The 16,407-nt window shown below is 47.1% G+C and overlaps 1 protein-coding gene across 1 annotated transcript in view; it reads right to left on the minus strand.

Annotated features, from left to right (window-relative positions):
• Nucleotides 1–16,407, minus strand: part of SLC49A3 (solute carrier family 49 member 3) — a 79,164-nt gene that overhangs the window by 56,815 nt on the left and 5,942 nt on the right. Inside the window, exons 2-5 of the mRNA XM_063914616.1 lie at nt 9,363–9,521; nt 5,144–5,363; nt 4,948–5,024; nt 4,361–4,498 (exon numbers count right to left, since the gene is read on the minus strand). Coding sequence (XP_063770686.1) covers nt 4,361–4,498; nt 4,948–5,024; nt 5,144–5,363; nt 9,363–9,521 — 594 coding nt within the window. The remainder of the gene's footprint in view (nt 1–4,360; nt 4,499–4,947; nt 5,025–5,143; nt 5,364–9,362; nt 9,522–16,407) is intronic.

A 16,407-nucleotide genomic window follows, 5' to 3' on the forward strand; every position in this document is an offset into this window, starting at 1 on the left:
CCGGGGAGGGCTTCTGTTCCTGGGAAGGAGCTGCCTGTTGCTGTCTCTTCCCTCGTCCTCTGCCTCGTGGCAGATATGAATAGCCCTTTGCTCTCTTATTTTTAAAGGAACGAAAGGGCTGCGGTTGAAAGGTCGGTGCCTTTTTCTGTTGGAGAGTGACTTGAGGTAGAAAGGTGGATTTCCCGGCCGTAGCCGTGGCCACCAAATCCGATAGACCGACCCCAAATAACTCCTCTACGCATCGCCTGTCCACTGTCGTGTCCATAAAGCTCTTCTGGCCGAAATGGACATAGCACTTACCCGTGATGCCAGTGTGCAGATATCTCTCTGTGCATCACGCATATAAAGAAATGCATCCTTTATTTGTTCTAACGACAGTAAAATATTGTCCCTGTCCAGGGTATCAATATTTTCGATCAGGGACTCTGACCAAACTACCCCAGCACTGCACATCCAGGCAGTCGCAATAGCTGGTCGTAGTATAACACCTGCATGTGTGTATATACCTTTTTGGATATTTTCCATCCTCCTATCTGATGGATCTTTAAGTGCGGCCGTCTCAGGAGAGGGTAACGCCACTTGTTTTGATAAGCGTGTTAGCGCTTTGTCCACCCTAGGAGGTGTTTCCCAGCGCTCCCTAACCTCTGGCGGGAAAGGGTATAAAGCCAATAACTTCTTTGAAATTAGCAGTTTTTTTATCGGGGCACCCCACGCTTCATCACACACGTCATTTAATTCTTCTGATTCGGTAAAAACTACTGGTAGTTTTTTCACACCCCACATAATACCCTGTTTAGTGGTACCTGTAGTATCAGCTAAATGTAACATCTCCTTTATTGCCAAAATCCTATAACGTGTGGCCCTACTGGAAAATACGGTTGATTCGTCACCTTCACCACCGGAATCAGTGCCTGTGTCTGGGTCTGTGTCGACCGACTGAGGCAAGGGGCGTTTTACAGCCCCTGACGGTGTTTGAGGCGCCTGGACAGGCACTAATAGAGTGTCCGGCCGCCTCATGTCGGCAAACGACTGCTTAAGCGAGTTGACGCTATCCCGTAATTCCACAAATAAAGGCATCCATTCTGGTGTCGACCCCCTAGGAGGTGACATCCTCATATTTGGCAATTGCTCCGCCTCCACACCAATAACGTCCTCATACATGTCGACACACACGTACCGACACACAGCAGACACACAGGGAATGCTCTATACGAAGACAGGACCCACTAGCCCTTTGGGGAGACAGAGGGAGAGTCTGCCAGCACACACCAAAAAGCGCTATATATGACAGGGATAGCCTTATGATTAAGTGCTCCCTTATAGCTGCTTTTATATTAATATATATATATAGCCATTTATTTTGCCCCCCCTCTCTGTTATACCCTGTTTCTGTAGTGCAGTGCAGGGGAGAGACCTGGGAGCCTTCCTGACCAGCGGAGCTGTGACAGAAAATGGCGCCGTGTGCTGAGGAGATAGGCCCCGCCCCTTTTCCGGCGGGCTCGTCTCCCGCTATTTAGTACATTTAGGCAGGGGTAAATATCTCCATATAGCCTCTGGGGCTATATGTGAGGTATTTTTAGCCTTTTTAAAGGTTTTCATTTGCCTCCCAGGGCGCTCCCCCCCCAGCGCCCTGCACCCTCAGTGACTGCCGTGTGAAGTGTGCTGAGAGGAAAATGGCGCACAGCTGCAGTGCTGTGCGCTACCTTAAGAAGACTGCAGGAGTCTTCAGCCGCCGATTCTGGACCTCTTCTTGCTTCAGCATCTGTGAGGGGGCCGGCGGCGTGGCTCCGGTGACCATCCAGGCTGTACCTGTGATCGTCCCTCTGGAGCTTCATGTCCAGTAGCCAAGAAGCCAATCCATCCTGCACGCAGGTGAGTTCACTTCTTCTCCCCTCTGTCCCTCGTTGCAGTGATCCTGTTGCCAGCAGGAATCACTGTAAAATAAAAAACCTAAGCTAAACTCTCTAAGCAGTTCTTTATGAGAGCCACCTAGAATTGCACCCTTCTCGGCCGGGCACAAAAATCTAACTGGAGTCTGGAGGAGGGTCATGGGGGGAGGAGCCAGTACACACCACCTGACCTGTAAAAGCTTTACTTTTGTGCCCTGTCTCCTGCGGAGCCGCTATTCCCCATGGTCCTTTCAGGAACCCCAGCATCCACTTAGGACGATAGAGAAAAGTTGGTTAGATGTGTGGAGCACTGTTTTAGTTGGACAGATAAGTTGGATGGTTGGAAGTTTGGAGTGTTGGAGAAAAGTTGGTCTGATGTATGGCTAGCATAACTCTCTCTGCAAATGTTATATCTGCCCCCCTGCAGTGCACATGGTTTTGCCCAACTGCTAAAAAATTTCCTGCTGCGATCAACTTGGAATTACCCCCTCTGATAATTAAAATGATAAGTAGCATGCCTATATTCTGTGTGCGACCACGGCTGTATCTGCATACGTAATGGTACGTACCATTACGTATGCAGATACTGCCAAAGATACAGAGAATATAGGCGTGCCTCATATAATTAAAATCAGCTGAGTCTGCTTCTGCGTCCTTTTCACACAGCGATGGGAACAAGAAGCATTTTTGGCAAGAAAGACGCCTGATGCTAACGGAGTTGCGTGAGACCTGTCAGCTCACTCACGCCGGGCATCTCCCACTGCATGGCGTATTGAGGCAAAATATATCTATATATTGTGTGCTGCCTCTTGGGAACTGGACTGCAGCCCAGGGATCTAAGTCCAGGCACCCAGGAACCAAATTTGGCACCAAACACGAAGCCCTGGCAATGAGATTAGAACAGAGAATAGAGATCTACTAGCCCTGACTAAATGAGACCAGAGCAGGGAGGGAGCCTAGTGCCGTAGTGTCTGGCTGCACAAGGATGGGAGAGGGGGAGGTAGGGAAAGGAATAATTACTGAAAATGATTTACTAGTACAAATAATTGCTAAAGAAAAATCATCCATCTGAATTCCTTGGACAAGGTATTAATAATAGCTTGTATGACATATGATTTTTCATGCAACTCAATAATGTCCTGTATTTAGTAAAATCTGAACTTTTCAAACTGAAATACTGCAACGTCTGCTAGTGAAGTGAAGTAGCCTGCGGATGTGAGTTTGGAGAGGGAGCCGAGCAGTCAGCACTTCACTGCAAAATGACAGCTACTGTATGCGGCGTTCCCTGGATAGTAGGGTTGTAGTACGTAACAAGCAGTAGGCATCACTTAAATACTTGGAAGACCGTTAATGTGCCTCTTGTATTTGATGATTTATTAGATGTATTTAGATGTATATTAGATGTATTTATTGAAAAGAATGTTGCATCCAACTGGACATAGGGCCTGTTTCAGAGTTGTATGCAATGGCGATATTTACTGTCATCATCTGATTGCGCATGCATCACGGGCACACTGTGCACATGTGACTATTCACTAGCAGCGAAGGCTGCAGGGAGAATTTATTTGCAAAGTGATTGACAGGGACCATTTGTGGGAGGTAACCGGGAGTGGGGTGAAGAACGTCTATGTCACAACCATTTTTGAGGCATGTCTCAGCCTGCAAATTTGATCCCGTACGCAGAAAACATGATGCCAGTGTCTCAGTTCCAGCGCCCATTCTGTGCACCATAGAGACTTAGGACTGTGACAGTCAAATCTACAACCATTGCTGCTTCTTTATACGCTGGTGCTTGGATAGAAGTAGCTGCCTGAGGGTGTCTTAGTACTTATCCTGGCGGCTGAGACGTTTGTATATGTTCGCACGGAGCACCTAATTCTGAGTTGATCGCAGCAGCAAATTTGTTAGCAGTTGGGCAAAACCATGTGCACTGCAGGGGAGGCAGATATAACATGTGCAGAGAGAGTTAAATTTGGGTGTGGTGTGTTCAAACTGAAATCTAAATTGCAGTGTAAAAATAAAGCAGCCAGTATTTACCCTGCACGGAAACAATATAACCCACCCAAATCTAACTCTCTGCACTTGTTATATCTGCTCCCCTTGCAGTGCACATGGTTTTCCCAACTGCTAACAAACTTGCTGCTGCGATCAACTCAGAATTACCCCCAGTATCTGTATATGGGATCCCAGCTACAAATGCATTAGCTAGCATACAGCACTGAGACTGAAACAACTGCTCATGAAATGTTTCAGTTTACAACACAATAAGAGATGTATCAAAGCTTGGAAACAGATTGGAGAGAGCTAAAGTACCAACCAATCAGTTCCTAACTGCTATTTTTCAAACACAGCCTGTAGCATCAAAGTTAGGAGCTAATTGGCTGGTACTTTACCTCTCTCCAAGTTCTGATACATAAGCCCCCAAGAGCCCCACCTAATGGAGGTTTGAAAGTGTTGTCCTTAGGACTTACCTGTTTTAAACCAGAAAAGAAAGGTTCAGAAGTGGAATTATGTGCACTAGCTGATGGTGGTGTTGGAGGAGCCCTCTTAGTAAATCCTGCGGTTGCCAATGTGCAGGCTAGTACTGCGGGAATCCCATAGACTCCATGCTGTAAAATAAAGTAGCAAAATATAACTGACATTGAAGTTAAATTCACTTGCACATATAACATAATGGAGTGGTTCTCAAACTGATGTGCCTAGACACCCTGAGGTGTCTCGGACACTTGCAGGGGTGCCTTGGATTGGTGGTCCAGGACCAATTCACATTATTTATGGTCAATGTAACAGACAAAACCAGTGCTGGTGGCTGCCAATCAAAAAAAATATGTGGCAAACAGAAGCAAATCTTGTCCCTCACCACACAACTGACCCTAAGGATGATATATAAAAACAATGTACTTATTGCTAAATTTTACAATAAATATTATATTAAGAAACTTTTGGCCTAGGGGTGCCGTGAATACATTTCTAATACTCTAGGGCGCCGTGATTCAAAAAAGTTTGAGAACCACTGACATAATGCATAAAAGGGAGGAAAAAATTTACTTTTACTTACCAATATTGGAATTTGCTCAGCTTTAGATACAATTACTGGTGACAATATGTTTGCTAGAAATATGCCAAATGGATTTGCTGAGTAAAAGAAGAAAAAAAAGACAAAAAGAGAGATGACAGTTTGCATACATTTCTTTATAATAAGCAGATATTTACATACAGAGAGTGGGGAGGTTGTCTGTATATCTGTTACTTACACATTGAAGCAATCATATTAGCTGTGGCTCGCTGGTGTTCTGGAAACCACACAGCTGCAAGTTTAGCAGGAACAAAGAGTACAAGAGGCTGTGCCACAGCACAAATGCACTGTCCCACAAATAAATAATACAATTTACTATTTCCAGTATTTAGGAGCTCGATAGCACTGGCACCGCGCACTATACTGCCCAGCATGTTCAGCCATGAGCTGATGATAACCTGCAAGAAGAAGAATTATATGTACATTTAGGGAAGTGGCAATATTAATCAAACAGAAGACATTAAGGGGCCAAATCTATTACAAAGGAGCTACCCCAAAACGGCTTCACATGATGTGTAGCCCCCTTTATTCTTCTCACAGCCCATGTAGGTGTGAAATGCGGTAATTAATGCTACATACCTCCCAACTTTTGACTCTACTCAGTCGGGACCTGCCGCTCGGCTGAAAATGGGGCAGGGCCTTCGGAGGGCCTCATGTGGAGGGGCGGGGCCTAGCACCATGACGTCTGTTTTCAATATTTTGGGGGCGTGCCCAGCTCTCTGAGCAGCTGGGTAGCCCCCGACTAACCCTCCCTGCACTGACAGATGCCGTGCAGTGTCCAATTAGCGGGACTGTCCTGTATTCGGGACAGTTGGGAGCTATGATGCCATGTGTTGTGCACATGCGAAGTTCCTCACATAAAATATGCTGCTAAGGGTCACAATGAGTTGTGTTAATCATTTACCAATAAATGCAGGCTGCCAAAATATTAAAACAATTTAATTTTGTGGAAGATCAGGTGCTTCTCAGCATAACTCAAGTGGTATTGCCTACCTGGACACTGGCGCTGGTGCACTTAAGCCCCCAATGAACATGTTTACAGAACTTGTACAGGAGACATGTTTTGCATTGTAAATGCCTTTCTTTAATAAGTATTGTCTTCTAGGGGGAAATCTAATGGAGTGAGGGCTTGGTGGTGAATTCAGATGTGCCACACTTTGCTGGCTATTGTAACCTTTAAACAACAGGATTCATTAATATCGTCAGTTATGTATGTCAATTTGTGGCGGGCTTGATAGGCCTAACATGTCAATAATTTGAGTAAAAAATATCACCAGTAAATAGCTCTGGACTATGAGACTGTTGAACTACATGTACTCTTACCAATCTGTCTGAACAGGTCGTAATGAAGAGCAGTGTTCACACTTACACGCTATAGCACATATGTTATCTGAGAATTGATGGTGGAGACTAAAAAAGAAAATGGCAGCGCTGTTCTGTGCGGTCAGTTTCTTGCTCCAATGAGTAAGAGGAGGAGACCATGGAAAGTGTACTATCCCTCCCTCCCTTCACCCTCTGCTCCGCACAGGATTCAGATCATCCAGCCTGCTGTGTGGCTGGGATCGGTCACCGCTGGGCAAGGGATGAGACCGGTGACATTACTGAGGAAAGCCGCAGTGCCCTGTCTGTGATATACAGGAGCAGGAGAATACACTGCAGGGCACCGGAGGACTGTGGCTATGGAGAAAGCAGTATGCAGGAATTATGCCCGCAGTAGGTTGGCAGGACAGAAGCCTGCTGGGGGAGACTGCCATTGGCAGAGGACACAATGAATGGTAGTATAAGGAACAAGACACACAGGACATGGGTCAGGAATAGGAGTAGTATCCCGAATTCACATTACATTGCACAGTAGCACAATCTTACTCACATTACACACAGTAGTGCCCCTTATACACAGTGTCCACAGTATTAGTGCCACTAATCACATAATTCCCAACGCCGTAGTGCCCATTATACAATGCCCACAGAAGCAGTGCCCTTTATGCAATGACCACTGTAGTGGTACTGCTCCTGATGCAATACCCATAGTGGTAGTGTCCCTTATGCAGATCCCATAGTAGTGGTGCCTCTTATGCAGTGCCTCTTATGCCCCCAGGAGTGATGCCCCTTATACTGTGCCCCCATTAGTAGTGCAACCTGTAGTAATGCCTGCTGTAGTAGTGCTCCCAGTAGTAATGCCCCCTGTAGTATTGTCCCCATTATTAAAGCCCCTTTGGTAATGCCCCTGTAGTAGTACCCCTAGCAATGCCCCCTGTAGTACTGCACCTTTGGTAGTGCCACTGTAGTATTGCCCCTGTAGTAGTGCCCCTTTGGTAGTGCCCCCTGTAGTATTGCTCCACTGGTAGTGCCCCCTTTAGTATTGCCCCTTACACACACACACACGCACACAAAAAAATACTTACCTAAAACCCCGCTCCTGCCTCCGACCACTGCCATCCATCTGCTCTGGCAGCCCGCTTCTTGGAACTATGGGAGAGACGTCATGACGTCTCTCTTATAGTGCACTCTGCGGGACCCGAGAGCCGGAGCTCAGTAGTGAGCATCCTGCCTCCAGCTGTCGTTGTGAGGAGGGAACCAGGCGCCTGATGGTAACACAATCTCAGTGGGCGCCCGGCATTTCCCTGCGGCGCAGGATTGAAATCGGGTAAGGTGAGCCGGAGGATGTGGAACTGCGTTCAATCTCCAAATGGAACTAATGGAACGCAGTTCTGCCCCATTCCGGCTCACTTTAACCACTGTGTGTGTGTAATGTCAGTGGCCATAGAGCCAGGGTAGTATATGGCTCTATGCATTACCACACAGTATCCCTGTATGACACTGCTGCTGTCAGTAGTATATCTGTATATTATATAACACAGTTCCATAATGTACTCTGAACTTTGCACTGTGTAATAATCGCACCACACACAGATCAACAACAACCCACTTCCACAGGATGCTGACTGTCAGCTACTAGCAGGGAATTTAGTGGGTATTATAAAGGGCAAGGTCTGAGAGCATGTGGCAGATCTGATGGCCATATTAACTATATTGGGTGGTCTGAGGCACGTTTCAGTGATCTGAGGGACGTATGGGGAAGTTTGAGGGTATGTGGGGGAACTGATGGGCATTTTAGGGGTATGTAGTGTGATCTGGTGCCTTGTGGTGTGGTATGAAGGACATGTGAAGAGGTTGGGGATATTTAAGGGGCATGAGGAGAGGTCTGATGGCTGCATAAATTATGATGGGGATCAGAAACAACTAAGTAGGACCCCCAATTTTTTAAATGATGGGTACCCGAGACCCATATCATTTTTGCCCAATCACTGAAAAAGCCATATTCAACTTATGTAATAACTTGTCATTAATATTTAACTAAGGGTCCAAAGCGATTAATAAATATATTTAAGAGGCACAATTATTTAATTAATTTATTATTGGGTGTCAATTTTATAATTTTTAATACATATTCAAGGGTTTAATTACATAGTAGGCAATACTATTTCTATGATAATTGGTGCATTATTAATGTGGAGGCATGTTTAAGTGTGCAATGTAATTGGTGCCGATATCATCAATTAATAAATATGGTCCCAACTAGCAATAAAATATTATTGGCCCCTAAACATTTATTAAGCATTTTGTCCACATTTTTTTTTATTAATTATTATTAATTACGTCATTAGGAAGTATTCAATTACCCACGATGAAACATCAGGAGCGGAAAACGGGATTTATTTTTTTGCACTTTTTCCTGAAATTTCACCAATACTTTTTTACGGGGTATACAATTATATCTCCCGTCAAAAAATAGTTTTTCATGCGTAAACACACAGGTTCAGTAAAACCTGTGCGTCTTCACCGCCACAGACCCAAAAAGCCAGCACTTACTGGGGATATTGTTTCGCCTACCTCAAATCTCGATAAGCTACGGCGACCCCTTCATTCAGCAGCAGCCTGGGACTTCATTCAGCACCGCCCGTGACCAACATCCCCCCCTCCTTCTTCACCTCCGGCGGGGATCTTGTGAAGGGGAGCCGGCGTAGTGCCATGACGCACATCCCTCCCTCTTCCCCCCGACCCTGCCGGGGGTCATGTGACAGGGAGCTGTGTGCTGGCCAGAGCCAGTCCTGCAGCAGGTAACAGCATCCCAAATAAGCCGCAGCCGTGCTGGCTTATTGGGGCTAATAGGATAGCCCAGGGCAATATCATTACCCGCGGTAATTCCAAATAAGTGTACTGATAATAATTGTCTAATTATGTATTAATTAGTGAACAGCCCTGTAAATTAGAAAGCCCTGCAATAACTATTAAGGGATTTTGTACTCCTAAAGATATTAGTCCTACAAATGTTTTTTGAATTGTAATAATTTACAGTTTCAGCACTGAATAACAATACTTTAAAATTAACTTACAGCATATCTTAACCCCAGAGTGTCCAGCAGCCAGGATGCAACAAAACCAATTGGTATGGATACAATAACATATACAAGAGCAAGATAGTTTACAGTATCCAGGGAGCAGTTAAAATAGCTGGCAGTCAAATTGGCCACTGGAGCAAAGCTGATCCATAACTAGAATATGAAACATGGAAAGAAAGTTGTAAAAGTTATATTAAACAAACTTCACAGATAAACATTTGAAAGTCTCTTATTACATTATGAAACATACAGTGAGTAATGGGCCCTACACACTTGTCGATTACACTGAAAACATATGAACGATCTCTTTCATTAATGAATAAGATATCATTCATATCTTTCAGTGTGTAGGCACCAATGATGAGCGATGAGCGGCCCCGCGGCCGTTCATTGTTGGTGCCGGCTCATTTATCCATGCAGGCCAATATGGACAATATCGTCCATATTAGCATGCAGGGCTATGGGGCCGGGTGACGGAGGGAGTGAAGAAACTTCACTCCCCATGTCATACCCCCCACTCCACTGCCGCCGCCATATCAGCCGTCGGGCACTTCGGCCAATGTGTAGGGCCCATAACTTTATGAATGATGCATACTTGCAGTAGGTTAGACACAAAATTCTAGATGTTCCTAAGGATTATTTATCAACTTAAAAAAAATAAATGGTGAACGCCAACTAACTGTCCTCAGTAAATTGTTCTGGGCAACCTGAAAAAGAGGATTTTGGTACTTGCCGATAAATCCATTTCTCTGAATCCACTCGGGGACACTGGAGATCTCTACAGCTGGGGCGTGAAGACTGCAGACCGGAGGTGGTACAATGAATTAATTACAAAACTTATTCACTGCTGGCTCCTCTCCCTTCACACCTCCTATCCCTCCAGTTTGAAAAATTGACGGAGAGAAGAGGGAACATAAAAAAGACTCACGCCTCACGGGAAGGAACCAAACATATCACAACGTCAAACAGTAACCAAGAAGTGGAGGAAACACGTACACCCGCTGGTAGACCCACGGAGTTGTCAGAGCGTCTACCGCCGCCGCTTGTGGGTCTCTCGACCTGGAACAATGCCGCTTGAGCTTCTTGTTGAGTTGAGAGGCCATCATGTCGATCTGTGGATATCCCCACCGACGTGTCAACCACCGGAACACCTCCGGGTGAAGGCCCAACTCCCCCGGGTGTAGGTCGTGTCTGCTTCCCAGTTGTCTACTCCCAGAATGAAGATCGCCGACAACGTCCTGTTTTTCCGCCCAGAGGAGAATTCTCGACAGCTCTGACATTGCTGCTCTGATTTTCGTTCCGCCCTATCAGTTTATGTACGTTACCACAGTCACATTGTCCGACAGGACTTGAATGGCCTGATTCCAAAGTAGAGATGAGGCCTGCAGAAGGATGTTGTAGATAGCCCTGAGCTCCAGGATGTTTATTGGAAGGACGACTTCCTGACTTGACCATCTTCCCTGAAACTGCACCCCCTGGGTGACTGCTCCCCAACCTCTAAACCTCTGAGGCTTGCATCTGTGGTTAGCAGAATCCAATTCTGAATTCTGAACCTCCGACCCTCGACGGCGAGAAGTCTGAAGCCACTACAGAAGGGAGATCCTGGCTTTTGGCGACAGGCGGATCCTCTGGTGCATGTGAAGATGCAACCATTTGTCCAATAGATTGATTTAGCTGGAAGGGCCTCGCATGAAACCTTCCGTACTGAAGCGCCTCGTAAGAGGCCACCATTTTCCTCAGAAGGCGCATGCACAGATGCACTGAGATCCGGGTTGGCTTCAGGACAGCCCAAACCATTGACTGGATTACCATAGCCTTTTCCAAGGAAAGGAACCCTCTCTGAGACTCTTTGTCCAGTATCATTCCCAGGAAAGGAAGCCTCTGTCGGTTCCAGGTGAGATTTTGGTAGGTTCAGAATCCACCCGTGATCCAGGAGTAGTCTGGTTGAGATGCCAATGCTGTCCAACAACCGCTCCCTGGACGGTGCCTTTATCAGAAGATCGTCCTGGTATGGAGTTATGTTCACTCCATGTTTGTGGAGTAGAAACGTCATCTCTGCCATCACTTTTGTGTACACTCTTGGTGCCGTGGAGAAACCAAATGACAGGGCCTGGAACTGGTAGTGACAGTCCTGCAGTGCAAATCGTAGATAAGCCTGATGAGGCCGCCAGATCGGAATATGAAGGTATCCAGAGACACTAGGAATTCCCCCTCCTCCAGACCTGAGATCACCGATCTCAGAGACTCCATTTTGAATTTGAACACGCGTCCCTTGGAAGATAATATATATACAGTATATCATTAACATCATATTGTTAATTATAGAAGATCCTCTAACCTCTTATATATGAGCCAGCGCTAAATAAAAGCCTTAATGTGCAATGCAGACTGTAAACAAATAACATGGCTGCTGCTCTGAATAGACAACAGGGGAAGGAGTGCCTCACAACTCCACCTCCAATCTCAGTGAAAAGACCGCCTGCCAGCGCGCCCGATTAAGATAATCAAGATGGCCGCAACTGAAGTTTTTTTCTTCACCTCGCTGCTAGGCTTCCCTGCAGCGAGGAACAGACCACCCCTGCACCTGTCCGCACTCTCCGGTAGATCCAAATGCGCCTTCTGATCTCCCCTCTGATCTCTCCTCTACGTACCCGCTAGCGGCGTCCCCGGCTGCGCTACCTCCTTTATGTCCATCGTGACGATTGAGGAAGCCATCAAGCGGCTCCGCGCTGCACCCCTACCTCCCAGTTGCTTCATTGCGCTCGCTCGCCCGCCCGCCAACCACCTGAGCCGTCTGCCCTGGAGCTGCCCACTATGTCCAGCGCTTGTCAGCCCAGCGGGGGAAACCTATATTTAGGAGCTGCACTGCCGCCTGCATGCTACTCACTGTTAGAGGAAAGACTTCTGTTTGAGAGGCTGATTGCTTCCACCGGGATCTTAGTCTCAAATGTAGTATTCACTCTAGGCTGTTTTAGCAGGGCGCCGCGCCCTGCACGTTTTTTAGCAGGCAAAACCCACCCTGCCCCTTTTCCGGCGCCCTGTTAGAACAGCCGCCCGCTTCCTGCCCTCCCGGCGTGTATAGATGCCGTGTGCATGAGCGCGGCATCCATTCACGCATTGGGAGAGAGCTGGGGGAAGCCCAGCACCGACGGAGGTGCTGGGCACGCCCCCAACAGTGACGTCGCCGGCCACAGACGCTCTCTATAGTAGCGTCTGTGGGCCGCACCGCCCCCTAAAATTACGTGGGTGTGGCCACGCCCCCTTTTCACTCCTAGAGTGAACACTAAAATGTACTCCTAAAGTACACTCCAACTCAGCCTGCACCCTTTTTTCTGTCAGGTGGGATTGGGCCACAGATAAAAATATCAATAAAAAAACTTTTGTGGAGCAAGAGCTTCTTTCTGTGCTTCCACCTCCTAGCACAATTTTTCAAACTGGAGGGATAGGGGAGCGTGAAGAGGGAGGAGCCAGCTGTGAATAATTTTTTTTATTAATTCATTGTGCCACATCCAGTCTGCAGTCTTCACACCCCAGCTGTAGAGATCTCCAGTATTCCCTAGTGGATGATAGAGAAATGTACACACCGCAGTGAAACTTCCCTTTAAAAGGGCAAAATTCAAAAACTTTTCATTGATTTCTACTTTCCTTCTAATATTTTACTTGTTTTTCATTTTATTTACAGTGCATTCAAAAAGTATTTAGGGGGCTATTTATCAAAGAATGGAGAGAGATAAAGTACCAACCAATGAGTTTCTGTCATTTTAGAGGCTGTGTTTGAAAAATGACAGCTAGCAGCTGATTGCTATAGATTATGAAAAGCATAACACGAGTGAACTTTTAAGAGCATTTCTATACCTTTTTACTGCAAGCTCAAATGTTCACCAGTGCATTACATTTCCTCAAATGTTATAATCAGTTAATTGACTACACCTGTGAAATTGGTGAGTTATCCGTGAATTATTTTGGAAATAAAAATATCTGTCTTTCTGTACAATCCTATAGCATGGTAGAGGATATCCAATATCAATAATACAAGGCACTACAACATTCCAAACATGTCAGATGGGCATATTCAATTAGCTGCGGGAGGTGGGGGGGGAGGTGTTAAATGAAGTATTCAATGAAGATTCTGCATTTTAATGCAGATTTTTCCTTGCAGTTCCCAAGGATGCGAGAAAAAAATCCTGTTCCTGGTAATGAGCATGTAGGGTTTCTGCAATTAAAGGAATCAGGCAGCACCGATATTTAGCTGCCTGGTAAACCCAGTGGCTAATTGAATATGCCCCAGAGAATATAGGAAATTATATTCTATAGTCTTTATTTTCCAAACAAGAAGAGCATGAATAAAATACGCTAATGACAGTGTATGCAATGGAAGATAATGTACATAGGTCTGCAATCTCCACAAAAAGGCATGGGAGGGTCACAAGGAAGACATTCTGGTTGAAATAAAACCACATCTGTACCGGGTTCAGTATGAAATACCGCTTTTCGGTCACATGACTGACACCGGCATCCCGACATTGAAGATCCCGACGTAGGAGGGGGTAAGTATTTTTAACCCCCGCCCCCCCCTAACCTAAGCCTTCGGGGGTGGTGGACAGGGCTAACCATCGGGGGCTTGTAGCTGTATTAGTATAAAGTCGTAGACTTGTGATCGGTAAAAGATGCACACATGACGCCACTGCGCCCTTCTCAGAATCAGACCTATAATGTCAAAGTTATTAGAAACTTATCCAAAGAGAATAATTGCTAGGATAGCTACCAGAGGAGATGTTACCAAGTATTGTCCAATGGTGATAAACTAATACCACTTTCAGACATACGACCCGGGAATTTCCCTGCTCAGACCTGCGGTTTTATCTTCAGCAAAATCCCAGGAAATTTCCGGGTCATCCTCTTTCACACATAAGCCAGGTCTGCCCTGGCATTCTACAAGCCAGGTCTGCCCTGGCATTCTACAAGCCAGGGCTGCCAGACTGCGTACATGTCATACACGCGTCACAATCATACATACACACGTCACAGTTATATATACACATACATGTCACACTCATACACACTCAAGCAATCACACACATGGACCACAGCGCCCTCCATGTATAACGCATGCTGACCCTTCCCTGTATCATAGACGCTGCCCACTCCCAGTATAATGGCCCCTGCCCCTTCCCTGTATCATGGACACTGCCCCCTTACTGTATAACGGCCCCTGCCCCTTCCCTGTATCATGGACACTGCCCCCTTCCTGTATAACGGCCCCTGCCCCTTCCCTGTATCATAGACGCTGCCCACTCCCAGTATAATGGCCCCTGCCCCTTCCCTGTATCATGGACACTGCCCCCTTACTGTATAACGGCCCCTGCCCCTTCCCTGTATCATAGACGCTGCCCACTCCCAGTATAATGGCCCCTGCCCCTTCCCTGTATCATGGACACTGCCCCCTTACTGTATAACGGCCCCTGCCCCTTCCCTGTATCATAGACGCTGCCCACTCCCAGTATAACGGTCCCTGCCCCTTCCCTGTATCATGGACACTGCTCCCTTCCTGTATAACGGTCCCTGCCCCTTCCCTGTATCATGGACACTGCCCCCTTCCTGTATAACGGCCCCTGCCCCTTCCCTGTATCATGGATGCTGCTCCCTTCCTGTATAACGGCCCCTGCCCCTTCCCTGTATTATAGACGCTGCCCACTCCCAGTATAATGGCCCCTGCCCCTTCCCTGTATCATGGACACTGCCCCCTTACTGTATAACGGCCCCTGCCCCTTCCCTGTATCATGGACACTGCCCCCTTCCTGTATAACGGCCCCTGCCCCTTCCCTGTATCATGGATGCTGCTCCCTTCCTGTATAACGGCCCCTGCCCCTTCCCTGTATCATGGATGCTGCCCCCTTACTGTATAACGGCCCCTGCCCCTTCCCTGTATCATAGACGCTGCCCACTCCCAGTATAATGGCCCCTGCCCCTTCCCTGTATCATGGACACTGCCCCCTTACTGTATAACGGCCCCTGCCCCTTCCCTGTATCATAGACGCTGCCCACTCCCAGTATAATGGCCCCTGCCCCTTCCCTGTATCATGGACACTGCCCCCTTACTGTATAACGGCCCCTGCCCCTTCCCTGTATCATGGACACTGCCCCCTTCCTGTATAACGGCCCCTGCCCCTTCCCTGTATCATGGACACTGCCCCCTTCCTGTATAACGGCCCCTGCCCCTTCCCTGTATCATGGATGCTGCCCCCTTCCTGTATAACGGCCCCTGCCCCTTCCCTGTATCATGGATGCTGCCCCCTTCCTGTATAACGGCCCCTGCCCCTTCCCTGTATCATGGATGCTGCTCCCTCCAGGCAGGCAACCCCCAGGCAGCCCACACAGCCTATCAGAGGCGACCTGGGAGTAAAATCCCGGGTTGCCCCATTCACGCTATACCCGGGTTGTCAAAACCCTGGTGAATTGCAGGGGCGCCGACTGGGGAACATGTTCCAGGGTTAGTGCCTTTCAGATATACAAAAATCCAGGGTTGATGCACGTTCATATGCATAAACCCGGGAACTTAACGTATGTCTGGAAGGGGTATAACTGATGATAGATATATATATATATATATATATATGTGAAAAAAATAAAATTAACAGGCTTTCAAATACTTATTTATGAAAAGGACTTGAGGACTGAAAACTTATTTAATGCACTGTGAGGGGCATTCAATTGGGTGCAAATTTTTTTGTGGGCAAAACCTTGCCCCCAATTGGATACCCCTCACAGTGCATTAAATAAGAATTTAGGGCCTAATTTAGCATGGGTTGTAGTTTTGTGAACTAGCCCAACATGCCAGGTCCTCCCCTCCGCTAACATGCGAGCGCTTCGCTAAGCAGTGAAGCGTTCACATGATTAGGGTTGCCCCCTGCCTACGCAGCCTAGCTGTGAAGGCAGTCGGCGGGCAGCCATGTTTTGGGGCGCAGTGGCTGCATGTTTCCGGACCACGACCCCCAAATGGTGCGTTGACGCCCACAAAATGCAGCGTCGACGCCCCAAC

The sequence above is a fragment of the Pseudophryne corroboree genome, chromosome 1 (genome assembly GCF_028390025.1).
Source record: "Pseudophryne corroboree isolate aPseCor3 chromosome 1, aPseCor3.hap2, whole genome shotgun sequence".
Lineage (NCBI taxonomy): Eukaryota > Metazoa > Chordata > Amphibia > Anura > Myobatrachidae > Pseudophryne > Pseudophryne corroboree.